Source organism: Heterodontus francisci, chromosome 15, assembly GCF_036365525.1.
Source record: "Heterodontus francisci isolate sHetFra1 chromosome 15, sHetFra1.hap1, whole genome shotgun sequence".
NCBI classification, from domain to species: Eukaryota; Metazoa; Chordata; class Chondrichthyes; order Heterodontiformes; family Heterodontidae; genus Heterodontus; species Heterodontus francisci.
In genome coordinates this window covers 26,231,680-26,244,998 of record NC_090385.1, presented here as the reverse complement: position 1 = coordinate 26,244,998, position 13,319 = coordinate 26,231,680, and the positions used below count along the sequence as shown (strand labels likewise).

At 42.2% G+C, this 13,319-nt stretch overlaps 1 protein-coding gene across 6 annotated transcripts in view; it reads left to right on the top strand.

Annotated features, from left to right (window-relative positions):
- The window catches only part of atrx (ATRX chromatin remodeler), a 257,156-nt gene that overhangs the window by 72,800 nt on the left and 171,037 nt on the right, over positions 1–13,319 (top strand). For all 6 annotated transcript variants that reach the window (XM_068047283.1, XM_068047282.1, XM_068047281.1 and 3 more), the window contains one exon: positions 6,087–9,046. In XM_068047283.1, the coding sequence (XP_067903384.1) occupies positions 6,087–9,046 (2,960 nt within the window). The remainder of the gene's footprint in view (positions 1–6,086; positions 9,047–13,319) is intronic.

Genomic DNA, 13,319 nt, shown 5'->3' with positions numbered 1-13,319 from the left:
TGAAGGATGCTAGCTTAAGTAGCTAGCAGAGAGTGAATATTGGAACTGTAAATAATATAGTTGTTCGTTAACCTATCCTGGAGTCTAAGGCTTTCTCTAGAATGCCCTGCAACGCTACTAATACAAATAAAGCTAAACCCAGTATGGTGGCAGTAGGAAAACAATGGTCAAACAGTGGTGAAAGCGACCGGGAGAATTTGAAGATCCCCTCACCTTTGGAAGAAACACTAGGTGAACAACAGAGAAATTTAAAGATAAATACTGGCCCGGTATAGTAAGAAAACTTCTTGCTTGCAGAGGAGGCTGTGAGGAGCTCCGCAGCTGTAGTGAGTCGGGGTACAGAAATACTGGCTGCACCACAGAACATAAGGGTAGTGCCCTGCGGATGCAATGCAGTGAATGGGTAAGTTATGACACTGACGGTTGGGGATTGTGTTGAAGGCCTTTGAAAAGCTTGCAGTAATTTTTTTTAAGGCATCGTGCTTGGGAAAAGAAGGGGAAACGGGGAGGGACCCAATCCTTTACTAGGGCTGAATGCGAGGGCGAAGAGTAGGAAACTCCCAAAAACAGCTGCAACACCTCCTCTAACGCAACCAAGCCTGAAAAAAACAAACGAGCTGAATTTCTTAAAGGGGACCACCCTAAAAAGTCTATTAAAGAAAAGCAATATGGATGCAAAATTGGGAATGCCTGAGAGTTTCCAGAATCAAGAGGGACCCAATCAGATCAAATTTGGCTATCATGGAGGAAAAGGCTCCTAAGGCTTAGTCACTTCGCAACTCCATACAAAATCTGAAGTGGAAAAAGTGAACACCCTCCTATATTCAGTAGGTGCGATTGCGGATGACATAATTGTCCGACAAGGGATCAACGAGGCTACTGATAAATTCTAAGAGGTATTCCAAGCCTTTGAAAATTATTTTAATCTCTGTACCAATAAAATCTTGGAAAGCACCAAATTTAATAAAAAGGTGCAGATGATTGGCAAATCTGTAGACTCCATTATTAATGACTTGTATCGATTGGCAGAAGGTTGTGAATATGGCAAATTAAAGGCAAGACTAATCAAAGACAGGGTAGTTGGCAGAGCGGGTGAATTCTTGTCAGACCTGTTGCAATCCAAGGAAGACCATTAGACTGGAAAAGGCCATTCAAATTGAAAGACATGCTGAAGTTCACAAACAGAATAGGGACATCCTACGAGCTGAAGACAAACCATGAATGAGAAGGAGTCCAATGCCTGTCTAACACGTTAAGCCAAAACCAGGAATGCACTTTGAGGAACAGTAAGCATACAGGTGAGAAGGCGCAGGACATGGGAAAACCTTGCCAACGTTGTGGAGCCAAGAAGACCCACAGACTGAGAGCAGTGCCTAACAAGTAAAGCTGAATGTTTTAATTGTGGAAAAACTGGACACAGTGGGAAGATGTGCCATAGCAAAATTTCTTTGCTCAAAGGTACAACGCAAACAGCAGTGAATCAAGTACAACAATACCCACAAGAGAGAGCCAGGAGAATTCTTGGGAGAAATCAGTAATCCAGACCAAGATTTCTGGACAGCCGACATCTACGTGAATGGACACCTCACGAATTTTAAGCTTGACATGGGCTAGCGTCGCGGTATTGTCTGACCAAGAGCCTTGGGTGAAGAGACATTACTGGCACCTGACAGATATACAGTTGCATGGTCCAAGCAGGACTCCACTGAGTAAAAGGCAAATTCCAAGCAACTCTTCAGCATAAAAGAAGACCTTATACGTCTTACACAATCAAGGATTTTCTTTACTAAGCAGGAATGCACGCTTACAACTGTCATTGTTTGAAAAGGTAGCTGAAGTCAAGCAAACGAAGGTAAACTATTCCTTCCAATCGTCAATCGATGCATTATTGAGGGAAACCATAGACAATCCATCACAGGAACATGTGAATTTCGTATGTGACATTGTCATACTCACAACACACAGCACAAAGTTGGCTAGCAAGCACGCAGAAGTTGAGAAATACGGCAAGTGCAGAAGACTGGTGGAGTACATTCGCATTAGACAATATTGTACACCTGGATGGCTACAAGAAAATCCAGGAGGGAGAACAATGAAGACGTTCCATGAATATAGGAAATGCTTCAGCATGATTGACGACTTATTAATTTACAATGACAGAATTGTTATTTCTACTTCAATAAGATCTGTTATCTCAGGTCAGTTATGACCAGGCCATTTGGGTATAACCAAGTGCAGAGTGAGGGTACAGTCTTTGGTATGGTGGCCTGGGATATCTAAGGATATCGAGACCATGATCAACTGTTACGACCAAAGTAGAAAGGGGTCTAGGGATCCATCTCAGCCTTCACCTTGTCTTAATATAACAGGGTTTAATTTTTAAAAGTGTTTTTAGCTCCCCCTTGGTGAATCCTTGTTCACGGCTTTCCAATTATATGGCAAAGAAACTAGCCAAACCGGTTTTCTTAGGTTTAAAGAACCTTGAATTCTAATTCAGTTAACGCCTGCGGATACATAACGCGCCCACACTAGCATGCATATGCGATACACGCATGCAAATAGAGACAGAAGAAAGCAGATGAAATAAAATGGAAACGTTTGAGGTGTTATCTGAAGATGGTTTTGGTTACGGTTCTTTGAGCTTGCTGTAGAGTCCTTGATTGTAGGTAGGTCTTGCTTTTTGTTGGAGCCCAGTATTATTCTTAAACCTTCTTCAATGTAGGAGACTTTTCTCTTGAGAAAAAGATGGGAGGAGACAGGAGAGGTCTTCAGTCCAGTAGCAAACAGTCTTTGAGTTCAAACTCTCTGTGGTTAGTTCAAAAAACCCTGGACCAGCCAGTTAGTCATGTGACCAGCTAGTTTAAGCAGTCCTGGCTTTTGTGGATTGTATCACCTTAGCAGTCTCTGGAATGCTCTTCCTTACACCTTCACTGTCTGGTGATCAAAATCCATCTGGGTTAATTGGAGCAGGGAATAGTACTTTGTCTCCACAAGCACTGTCTGTTAGTATGCAGATGTTTTTCCAGCCAAGCGTCTAGTGATTTTTTTTCTTTAACAAATCCTTTCTTCACTCCAGCAACAGTTTAAAATCAATGTTCATATGACAAAATAATATGCCTCATTCTTGGCAGGTGGGAGTCTGCATGACAACTGTCAGACATGCGTGATGCAGAGGCCAGAACAGCGCGAACCGCTGTTGATTGCCCAATTTCCAACTAGACCATGGCAAAGGCTTTGGAAGTCGTCATTATCGACTACTTTTCCAGGTGGATAGATGTCAGACAATTACATTCTATGACCACCGAGGTAGTTATCAGAATCCTTACGACGTCTTTGTGAAAGATGGGATTCCAGAGGAAATATTATCAGACACAGTTCGTGAACGAATGTTTTACCCACTTTGCTGTGAAGATGAGCATCTTGCGAGCTCACCAAGGTATCCACAGTCCAATGACGAGGCAGAATAAGGTGTGAGAACCATAAAATCTTTACTCAAAAATGAAGATTTTCCTATCTCATTCCTAGTTTATTGTTCAACTGCTGTGTGGATTATCACCAGCAAAAGTACTAGTGGGAAGGAAGTTAAGAATACAGCTTCCAGTGTTGCCTCAACAATTAATGCCAGGGTTGAAGACCCAAGATTGCAAGAGAGTTCGTGAAAGAAAAAACTCCTGCAGAGGTAAACAAACTTGGAATTCAAATAGGAGATTTTGAGCGAGAAGTTAACCCAAATTAAACAATGGCCAAAAAGTTTGGATATGTGACTTAGAACGAGAATGTACAGTAATCCATAAACATGACTATTAGTAATCATATGTTATCCGAACGAATGAAAGGAACATGCAAAGGAATTTAAGGGATCGTTCCTATTCTGCAAAAGCAACAGCCAGTAATCCATCTGCAAGGTCCAGATGAAGAGGAACAAACCCAAACCGAACAGAATTACAACCCGTAGAAACGAAAAACCAAGTCATTAACCCAGACTTCCTATGAAGACCACTGATCGTCTCAGACAGATTACAACCAGATCGGGGAGAGTTGTCAAACCTCCGATGAGACTGAATCTGTAAAGTCAGAGATTTGAGGGAGGGGTGAAGAGAGAGTAGTAGAGAAGTCATAAATGTCTGTGTTCGGAAGAAGGTTGGTAAAGACTTGGGGGAGATGTAGTATAAGGATGTAAAGGGTTTATACTGAAGACAGTGCCACAGACTCCTCCCACTGTAAGCGATTAACAGTCACATGAGATAGGCTTGAGAAGAAGGAAGTATAGCAGCATGAAGGATGCTCGCTTAGGTGGCTTGCGGAGAGTGTATATAGTAACTGTAAATAATAAAGTTGTTAATCTTCACAGGAGTCTGAAGACTTTATTTATAGCACAATACAGTGCTACTAATACAAGTACAACTAAACCCAACTTTGTTAGCTGAACTTTAGTGGTGAAAATGCCAGTGGAGATGACTTTAAGTGTGTAGTTGATTATACACTATTTGAGCTTCCATTGTGCTGCACCAATCAAATGTACCAAAGCTTGAGACCTAAATAAATTTCAACAGGTCTATATGTTTGAAGCTAACCAGTCCTAGAGTGGAATTTTATTTTATTTTCCCCTTTTCCCCTGATGCCTTGTGTATTTTTAGTGCAGTTCTCAGCCATACAGACCAGAAAATCTCAGGTTTCATTTTTCGATCTCTGGGGATGTAGTCGATAAGATGGAAACTGTGCTTGTGGCGATAACTAGATTGGGGTTTGGCTATGATGCCCTCGGAGTCAAATATGCTGATGTTGAATTCTCTTAGTAAAATATGAATTTGTGCATACAGGATTGCTGTGACCTCAGCAATGTCCCAGCAAAAGTCTGCGTCTTCCAGAGAAGAGAATTGTGGTGGGGGAGTGGGTGGCGGAGAGCATATATCCATGCCAACTAAATTAAAATCAACCTTAAATTCTGAACTAGTAAAATGTAGAAGGATAATTTAAGAAGTCAGTTTTAATGGGGAATCCCCATTTTGAGCTGTCAGGTAATTGGGAAAAAAAGGCCTTAAGTTTCCCCTCAGATGTGCTTTTCTTCACTGCAATGTGGCTGAAAACGGCATTACCGATGCGGAAGATCGCAGAGTTTTAAGTGCAATTTGTGTTCATCGCAACTCAAGTTTCTGATCTTTTGGGCCAGTGTAAAAAAAAAACCCACTGGAAGCAGGTCACGTCTCCAGGGTGAATTAATTACTATTGGTAGTTTACACTAATTGCACGTGTTTGCAGGCCTTCAGGAAGGCTTTAAAAATTAAGCTGGTTCTTTTGGGCACAAGTATACTAAAAGGTATGTTTTTTAAAAGCTTTTAAATGTGACTTTTGTTTATTGAGAACCTGACTAATGTACTCCAATATAACTGGAAAATAGTTGTATTTTTTTTTAAAGTTAATTTCAGTAATTTTAAAATTACTCAGATGGTGGATTGACACTGATTAAGGGAGCTTTATTTGATGCACCCATTTTCAGCTGTTTTTAACCAAACTTTGAATTACCACTTGAAAATTTTTGAAAGCAACATTTTTTAAAATTTAAAACTCTATCCAGTTGTTGCGTCATGGCAGATTTAGCATCCATCTAAGCAAATGATTTGAGCGGAAACTTTGCGGGGGAGTAGTTTTCAAAAGAGGTGCAGTTTGTGCCGGAATCGGCAATTGCGTCCAAAGTCGATGCTCCGCTCCGATATGTTTAAGCATGCATGGTTGAGTTATCTCCAAGGTGAGATAATGCTGGCCTACGGGAAGCTGCTGCTGAGACTACTGTATTTTGCACCCCAGCCTTGGAACTTGCAGTTTAGGCCAGGAGAGTGAATAAGATGTTTTTATTGGGGCCTTAAGTTTCAACGCTTATTACTAAATAGCTTCAAGAACTAAAAGCTAGTGGGTGATGTGTACAGAAGCTGCATGTTAATGATATAAGTATGGTTCCGAGGCACACTGCCCTTCCTGTTGCACTTGTTAGCTTTTGGTCCTTCACTAATGAGTTGTTAATATTACTTCCCTGATATTTTTGCAGCCTATCTTTTTTTTATTCTCTTCACATTTCTTCTACATTACAGATGGTGTGCTGAAGGTGGAAATCTAATTTGTTGTGATTTTTGTCACAATGCATTTTGCAAAAGCTGCATCTTACGAAACCTGGGTAGGAAGGAGCTATCCAATATTATGGATGAAAACAAAAAGTGGTACTGCTATGTATGTAATCCAGAGCCTTTACTGGATTTGGTCACTGCTTGTGACAGTGTATTTGAGTGTCTTGATCAGCTGTGGCAACAAAACAAAAAGAAGAAAGACTTTGATAAATTTAAATTGGACAGTGATAAATGCAAATCTCCAGGTCCTCATGACAGTGACAAGTCTGTGGACCATGAGTATAAAAATACTCCAAAAAGAATTTCCAGTAAAGATTGTAATGGACAGGAAAAAGATGCAGGTGCATTAACAGCTCTTTCTCCAGGCTCTGGAAACATTGTGTATTCTTATAAGGCATTAAAAGTGCCAAAAGAAATTCTGAAGAAGACTCGCAAACTAATTGATACAACAGCAAATTTGAATATTAGTTTTGTTAATTTTTTAAAACAAAAAGACTTAAATGAGGCTGAGCCTAATGTGAATATGAGACAGTTGAAAGCTTTTAAGTCTGTGCTTGGCGATCTAAAGAAAGTCCATCTCGCACTGGAAGAAGTTGTAGATAAAGAGATTCAGGACTTGGAAATGGAACAAAATAAGAAACAGACTGAATCATTGCAAGAGTGTGTTAACAAAGTTGAGGTACTGGATTCCACTAACAATGCGAATTATTTATTACCCGATGCGACAATTACAGAAAACTCTGTTTCAGCTGAAGATGAATTTGATCAGATGGAAGTGTCAGGAGTTTCAAGTGAACCAGACAAGGCTGCTGAACAACCGATCATGTCAGTAGAACAAACTGATCTATTAGTGCTGGATTCAAAAATGGTCAGCACTGAAACTGAATGTGCATCACATGATGAACTGTTGGTTAAAAATGAAGCTGTTGCTAATAGTGAAAATACAGGCCTTGAGCTAGAATCGGAGATGGCAGAAGCAACATTACTGAACAGTTTAGATGAAGCTTTGGTTATGGGATCTGTTTCTTCACTGACTGAAGGTCTGTTTGAGGCAACTGACTCTTTGCTACCAGATCTGGATACAGCAGATAATTCTGCAATTAACAACAGTACGCTGTTAGATATGGCATCAGCTAAGGCACCTGCTGAAAGTCAGAATAATTGTGGAAAATCCTCAGTGCTGGACTCTGATTCTAGTGTAAAATCTTCAGTGAAGTATGGACCCTTTATAAAATTAACCCCAGTTTCAGTTAAGCGGTCTAAGAAAACTGCACAAGTTGCATGTAGGAAAAAACTGTCGAAGGATAAACGAGGAGGCGTTACAGCGGTGGATGATGAGGATGGAGATGCCGCAGCGGTGGATGATGAGGATGGAGATGCCGCAGCGGTGGATGATGAGGATGGAGATGCCGCAGCGGTGGATGATGAGGATGGAGATGCCGCAGCGGTGGATGATGAAGATGGAGGTGCCGCAGCGGTGGATGATGATGAAGATGGAGGTGCCGCAGCGGTGGATGATGATGAGGATGGAGGTGCCGCAGCGGTGGATGATGATGAGGATGGAGGTGCCGCAGCGGTGGATGATGATGAGGATGGAGGTGCCGCAGCGGTGGATGATGATGAGGATGGAGGTGCCGCAGCGGTGGATGATGAGGATGGAGATGCTGCAGTGGTGGGTGGAGGTGATGCTGCTGAAGCGGTGGATAATGGGAGTGATGGTGATGCGGCGGTGGATAATAGTGATGAAAACAAAAGTCACGCCATGGAGCGTGAGGCAGGCAGTGCTGACGACAGCAATGGGGTTGGAGGCCATGGTGATGCGGAGTGTGGAGATGATGGCCATGATGATGTGGGGGATGGAGAAGGAGTCCGTGCTGCAGAGAATTCAATTAAAGACCAAAAAATCATGGAAAGACCTCAGAAAGGCAGTGTAAAAATTTCAAAGAAGAAGAAGAAAAAATCTGATACAATTGAAGATGACCTTGAAAATGATCCTGCAAATGACACATCAGTTCTGTCAGAGGACACTGATACCAGACGATCACCTCGCATAAAAACTACACCTCTGAGGCGCCCTGGTGGAGCAGGAATCGTGAACTCCAGATCTGAAGAAGACACTGATAGTGCTGGTGGCAGTAAAAGACGTAGGCGATCAAAAAAGGAAGCGAAAGGCAAAGAAAAAGACTTTTCGGGAAAGGTAAAGACTGGCCGATCAAAATCATTCAGCAAAAATCGCAAGTCTGAGATGCAAGAATCTGATCCTGATAAGTCAGATGTACCACATCAAGCTGGTGTGCAAACTACCTCTGACTCTGATGAAATCCCTGAGGTACTGAAAAAGGCAGCAGTGAAGTGTGAAAGTTCATCAGATGTGGATAACAAAGATAGTGATACATCCCAAAAAATTATTAAAAGGACAAGTCTGTTTGGTCTGCGAAAGCGAATGCCACAGGCTAGTAGTCTTAAACGGAAAAGGAAGTGCTCATCCTCGAGCTCAGATTTTGGTGGAAAAGAGAGAAAAAGAACCAGTAAAAGGATTAGTGTAGCTAACAAAAAAAGGCAACATCGTTCAGACTCTTCCAACTATGACTCTGACCTAGAAAAGGAAATAAAGAACTTGAGTAAAATTAGTACAGCTAAAAAAGCATCTTCCAAGAAAGCAAAAAGGCAAGTAACTGAGGATGATGGGGATGGTTCATCCAAAGATGATAAAATTACCACAAATTCTGCTCAGGAAAAAGCAGCAAAATTAAAAAGGAAGGAACGAGCTGTGGGAAAAAAGCAAAGCTCCTCTTCGTCAGATGATGAAGCTGAACAAGAGGACAAGCAGGATTTGCCTGGAGAAGGAAGCAGTGATGAACAAAAGATACAGCCTATCACAGAAAGCATTGTGCTTGCTACAGGATCAGGTTTTTGCCAGTCATCAGGTAGGCCTACTTCTGTTATGTAATCTTGCCATTCTTTAGCCTTCTATTTTTAAAGCATGGTATGTTTTGATGTCTTGAGCTTTTTCAGATATCCATTTCCATAAGTAGATCAGGTCTCTTGTGAACTGCAATTGGTGTCTTCCTGTTAGCATAGCCCAACCCTAACAATTGACCTCCATTGCACTAAATTGAGAACCTGTCAGATGCTAATTCGTTTCCTGGAAGGTGGAAATATTCATGACGCTAATCCACAGATTTATTTACAAATATGGTTCACGCAAGCAGAAACATGCTTCATTTGATAATCTGTAGTACATGCAGCTCCCCTTTGCAAATCTTTTAAAAGATGGTAAATATTTAACCTCTGTTTATGGAATATTATCACTAGAAGCCAATGTTGTAAGGATTAACAAAACTGCTAAATGCTGGCATATTCTGGAATTTTAAGGATGTTCCCTGTGTAAGTTTTTATATAGTTTCTTTAAAGATGGTATCATCTCACTTGGTTACATTGAATATCATTATTGCATTGGCTTGAGAGTAGCACCAATCCTAAGACACAGTTTATAGTAGAGATTCAGTTGTGCTGCTGAATGGCTGCATATTTCAAGAGTTTGGGGTAGGCATTTTTCATTTAAAGGCATTTAAATGATGTGGTAGTTGCAGTAGTACCAGCAAAGTATTATCCTATCCTACATCAAAACATAAAATACCTGCATGCTACTGTTGGTTCTGTCATCATTTGACAAGCAAAAGAACAATGACAAACCGGATAAGACCCTGTGGTCGATCCAGCCTGTCCCACACTTTCCACCCTACCCAAAGCTAGTAGCCTCCTGGGAGAGGTGAAAAATCTGGTTGTAAACCAAGGTCACTTTGGGGTACATGGGGTGGAATTCTGGGACATTTTTCTCTGACCCAGCAATGATCAAAAATAGTCCAGGAGATCTGTCTAGCCTTGACAATTCTATACAATACCTACCTCTTGCAAGAGGTAATTTTTACCTAGCCAGAAACCAGTCCAGGTGTTGCTTGAAGGAATTCGACGTGTTTGTGTCCACCACATGAGCGGGCAGCCTGTTCCAGAGGTCCACTGTTCTTTGGGAAAAGAGCCACCTCCTGAAATCTAATCTAAATTTGGCCTTATGCAATTTAAAATGGTGACCCCTCCCCAGTCTATTTAATTGGCAAGAATTATAGCTGGGGGAAAGGAAATTATGATGCGATTAGGCAAGATTTAGGATGCGTAGGATGGGGAAGGAAACTGCAGGGGATGGGAACAATCGAAATGTGGAGCTTATTCAAGGAGCAGCTACTGTGTGTCCTTGATAAGTATGTACCTGTCAGGCAGGGAGGAAGTTGTCGTGCGAGGGAGCCGTGGTTTACTAAAGAAGTTGAAGCGCTTGTCAAGAGGAAGAAGGCGGCTTATGTTAGGATGAGACGTGAAGGCTCAGTTAGGGCGCTTGAGAGCTACAAGCTAGCCAGGAAGGATCGAAAGGGAGAGCTAAGAAGAGCAAGGAGAGGACACGAGAAGTCATTGGTGGATAGGATCAGGGAAAACCCTAAGGCTTTCTATAGGTATATCAGGAATAAAAGAATGACTAGATTTAGATTAGGGCCAATCAAGGATAGTAGTGGGAAGTTGTGTGTGGAATCAGAGGAGATAGGGGAAGTGTTAAATGAATATTTTGCGTCAGTATTTACAGTAGAGAAAGAAAATGTTGTTGAGAATACTGAGATTCAGGCTACCAGGCTAGATGGGATTGAGGTTCACAAGGAGGAGGTGTTAGCAATTTTGGAAAGTGTGAAAATAGATAAGTCCCCTGGGCCAGATGGGATTTATCCTAGGATTCTCTGGGAAGCTAGGGAGGAAATTGCAGAGCCTTTGTCCTTGATCTTTATGTCGTCATTGTCGACAGGTAAAGTGCCGGAAGACTGGAGGATAGCAAATGTTGTCCCCTTGTTCAAGAAGGGGAGTAGAGACAGCCCTGGTAATTATAGACCTGTGAGCCTTACTTCGGTTGTGGGTAAAATGTTGGAAAAGGTTATAAGAGACAGGATTTATAATCATCTTGAAAAGAATAAGTTCATTAGAGATAGTCAGCACGGTTTTGTGACGGGTAGGTTGTGCCTCACAAACCTTATTGAGTTTTTCGAGAAGGTGACCAAACAGGTGGATGAGGGTAAAGCAGTGGATGTGGTGTATATGGATTTCAGTAAGGCGTTTGATAAGGTTCCCCACGGTAGGCTATTGCAGAAAATACGGAAGTATGGGGTTGAAGGTGATTTAGAGCTTTGGATCAGAAATTGGCTCGCTGAAAGAAGACAGAGGGTGGTGGTTGATGGCAAATGTTCATCCTGGAGTTTAGTTACTAGTGGTGTACCGCAAGGATCTGTTTTGGGGCCACTGCTGTTTGTCATTTTTATAAATGACCTGGATGAGGGTGTAGAAGGGTGGGTTAGTAAATTTGCAGATGACACTAAGGTCGGTGGAGTTGTGGATAGTGCCGAAGGATGTTGTAGGCTGCAGAGCTGGGCTGAGAGATGGCAAATGGAGTTTAATGTGGAAAAGTGTGAGGTGATTCACTTTGGAAGGAGTAACAGGAATGCAGAGTACTGGGCTAATGGGAAGATTCTTGGTAGTGTTGATGAACAGAGAGATCTTGGTGTCCAGGTGCATAAATCCCTGAAGGTTGCTAACCAGGTTAATAGGGCTGTTAAGAAGGCATATGGTGTGTTAGCTTTTATTAGTAGGGGGATCGAGTTTCGGAGCCAAGAGGTCATGCTGCAGCTGTACAAAACTCTGGTGAGACCGCACCTGGAGTATTGCGTGCAGTTCTGGTCACCGCATTATAGGAAGGATGTGGAAGCTATGGAAAGGGTGCAGAGGAGATTTACTAGGATGTTGCCTGGTATGGAGGGAAGGTCTTACGAGAAAAGGCTGAGGGACTTGAGGTTTTCGTTAGAGAGAAGGAGGAGGAGAGGTGACTTAATAGAGACATATAAGATAATCAGAGGGTTAGATAGGGTGGATAGTGAGAGTCTTTTTCCTCGGATGGTGATGGCAAACACGAGGGGACATAGCTTCAAGTTGAGGGGTGATAGATATAGGACAGATGTGAGAGGTAGTTTCTTTACTCAGAGTAGTAAGGGCGTGGAACGCCCTGCCTGCAGCAGTAGTAGACTCGCCAACTTTAAGGGCATTTAAGTGGTCATTGGATAGATATATGGATGAAAATGGAATAGTGTAGGTCAGATGGTTTCACAGGTCGGCGCAACATCGAGGGCCGAAGGGCCTGTACTGCGCTGTAATGTTCTAATTCTAAGACTGTCAACTGGAACACAGTCTGTTCCCTTGGTCATTTTATAAACTTCAGTTCACCTATACGTCTCTGCTTCTCTAAAGTTTAACGGTCCTGCTCTCTAAGCCTATCTTCATAATTATAATGCTTTACGCTAGGAATTAGTCTAGTGACCATCCTCTGCACCCTTTCCAAAGCCTCAGCATCACCCACCATTTGAGGAGACCAAAACTGGACATGGTATTCAAACTGAAAGCTTGCCCAAATTCTTGTACAAGGACAAAATAGCATGCTTTTAGTCAGTTGTCCTAAAAATGCACTCAACACCATATTTGTTCTAGGTATTGCTTCACAGCTCATGAACCTTTTAGAGAACAGTGCACTAGAATGACCTGATCTGCCTCTTCAAATGCTTTAATGTTTTTCTCTGAAGGCTGTATGCATGACCAGTATACATCTTTCCCACATGCATAACATGACACTACCTACAAGTTAAGCATCATTTGTTCGTCAAGTCCAGTCTCCCTACACATTATGATCTGCCTGAAGTTGTTGAGCATAGTCTACAGTCCTAAACCTTGCACAAATCTTAAAACTGGATGGATCACCTGGCATCGATTTTAGGCACTTGCAATGACAACGACACACCCAACCCTGCAAAGTCCTCCTTACTAACATCTGGGGGTTTGTGCAAAAGTTGGGAGAGCTGTCTCACAGACTAGTCAAGCAACAGCCTGACATAGTCATACTCACAGAATCATACCTTTACAGCCAATGTGCCTGACACCACCATCGCCATCCATGGGCATGTCCTGTCCCACTGATGGCACCACCCCAGCAGAGATAGCGGCACAGTAGTAGGGAGTTGCCCTGGGTGTCCTCAACGTTGACCCCGTGAAGTCTCATGGCATCAGATCAAACATGGGCAAGGAAACCGCCTGCTGATTAAGAAACGGCTGAAGGCACTGGAT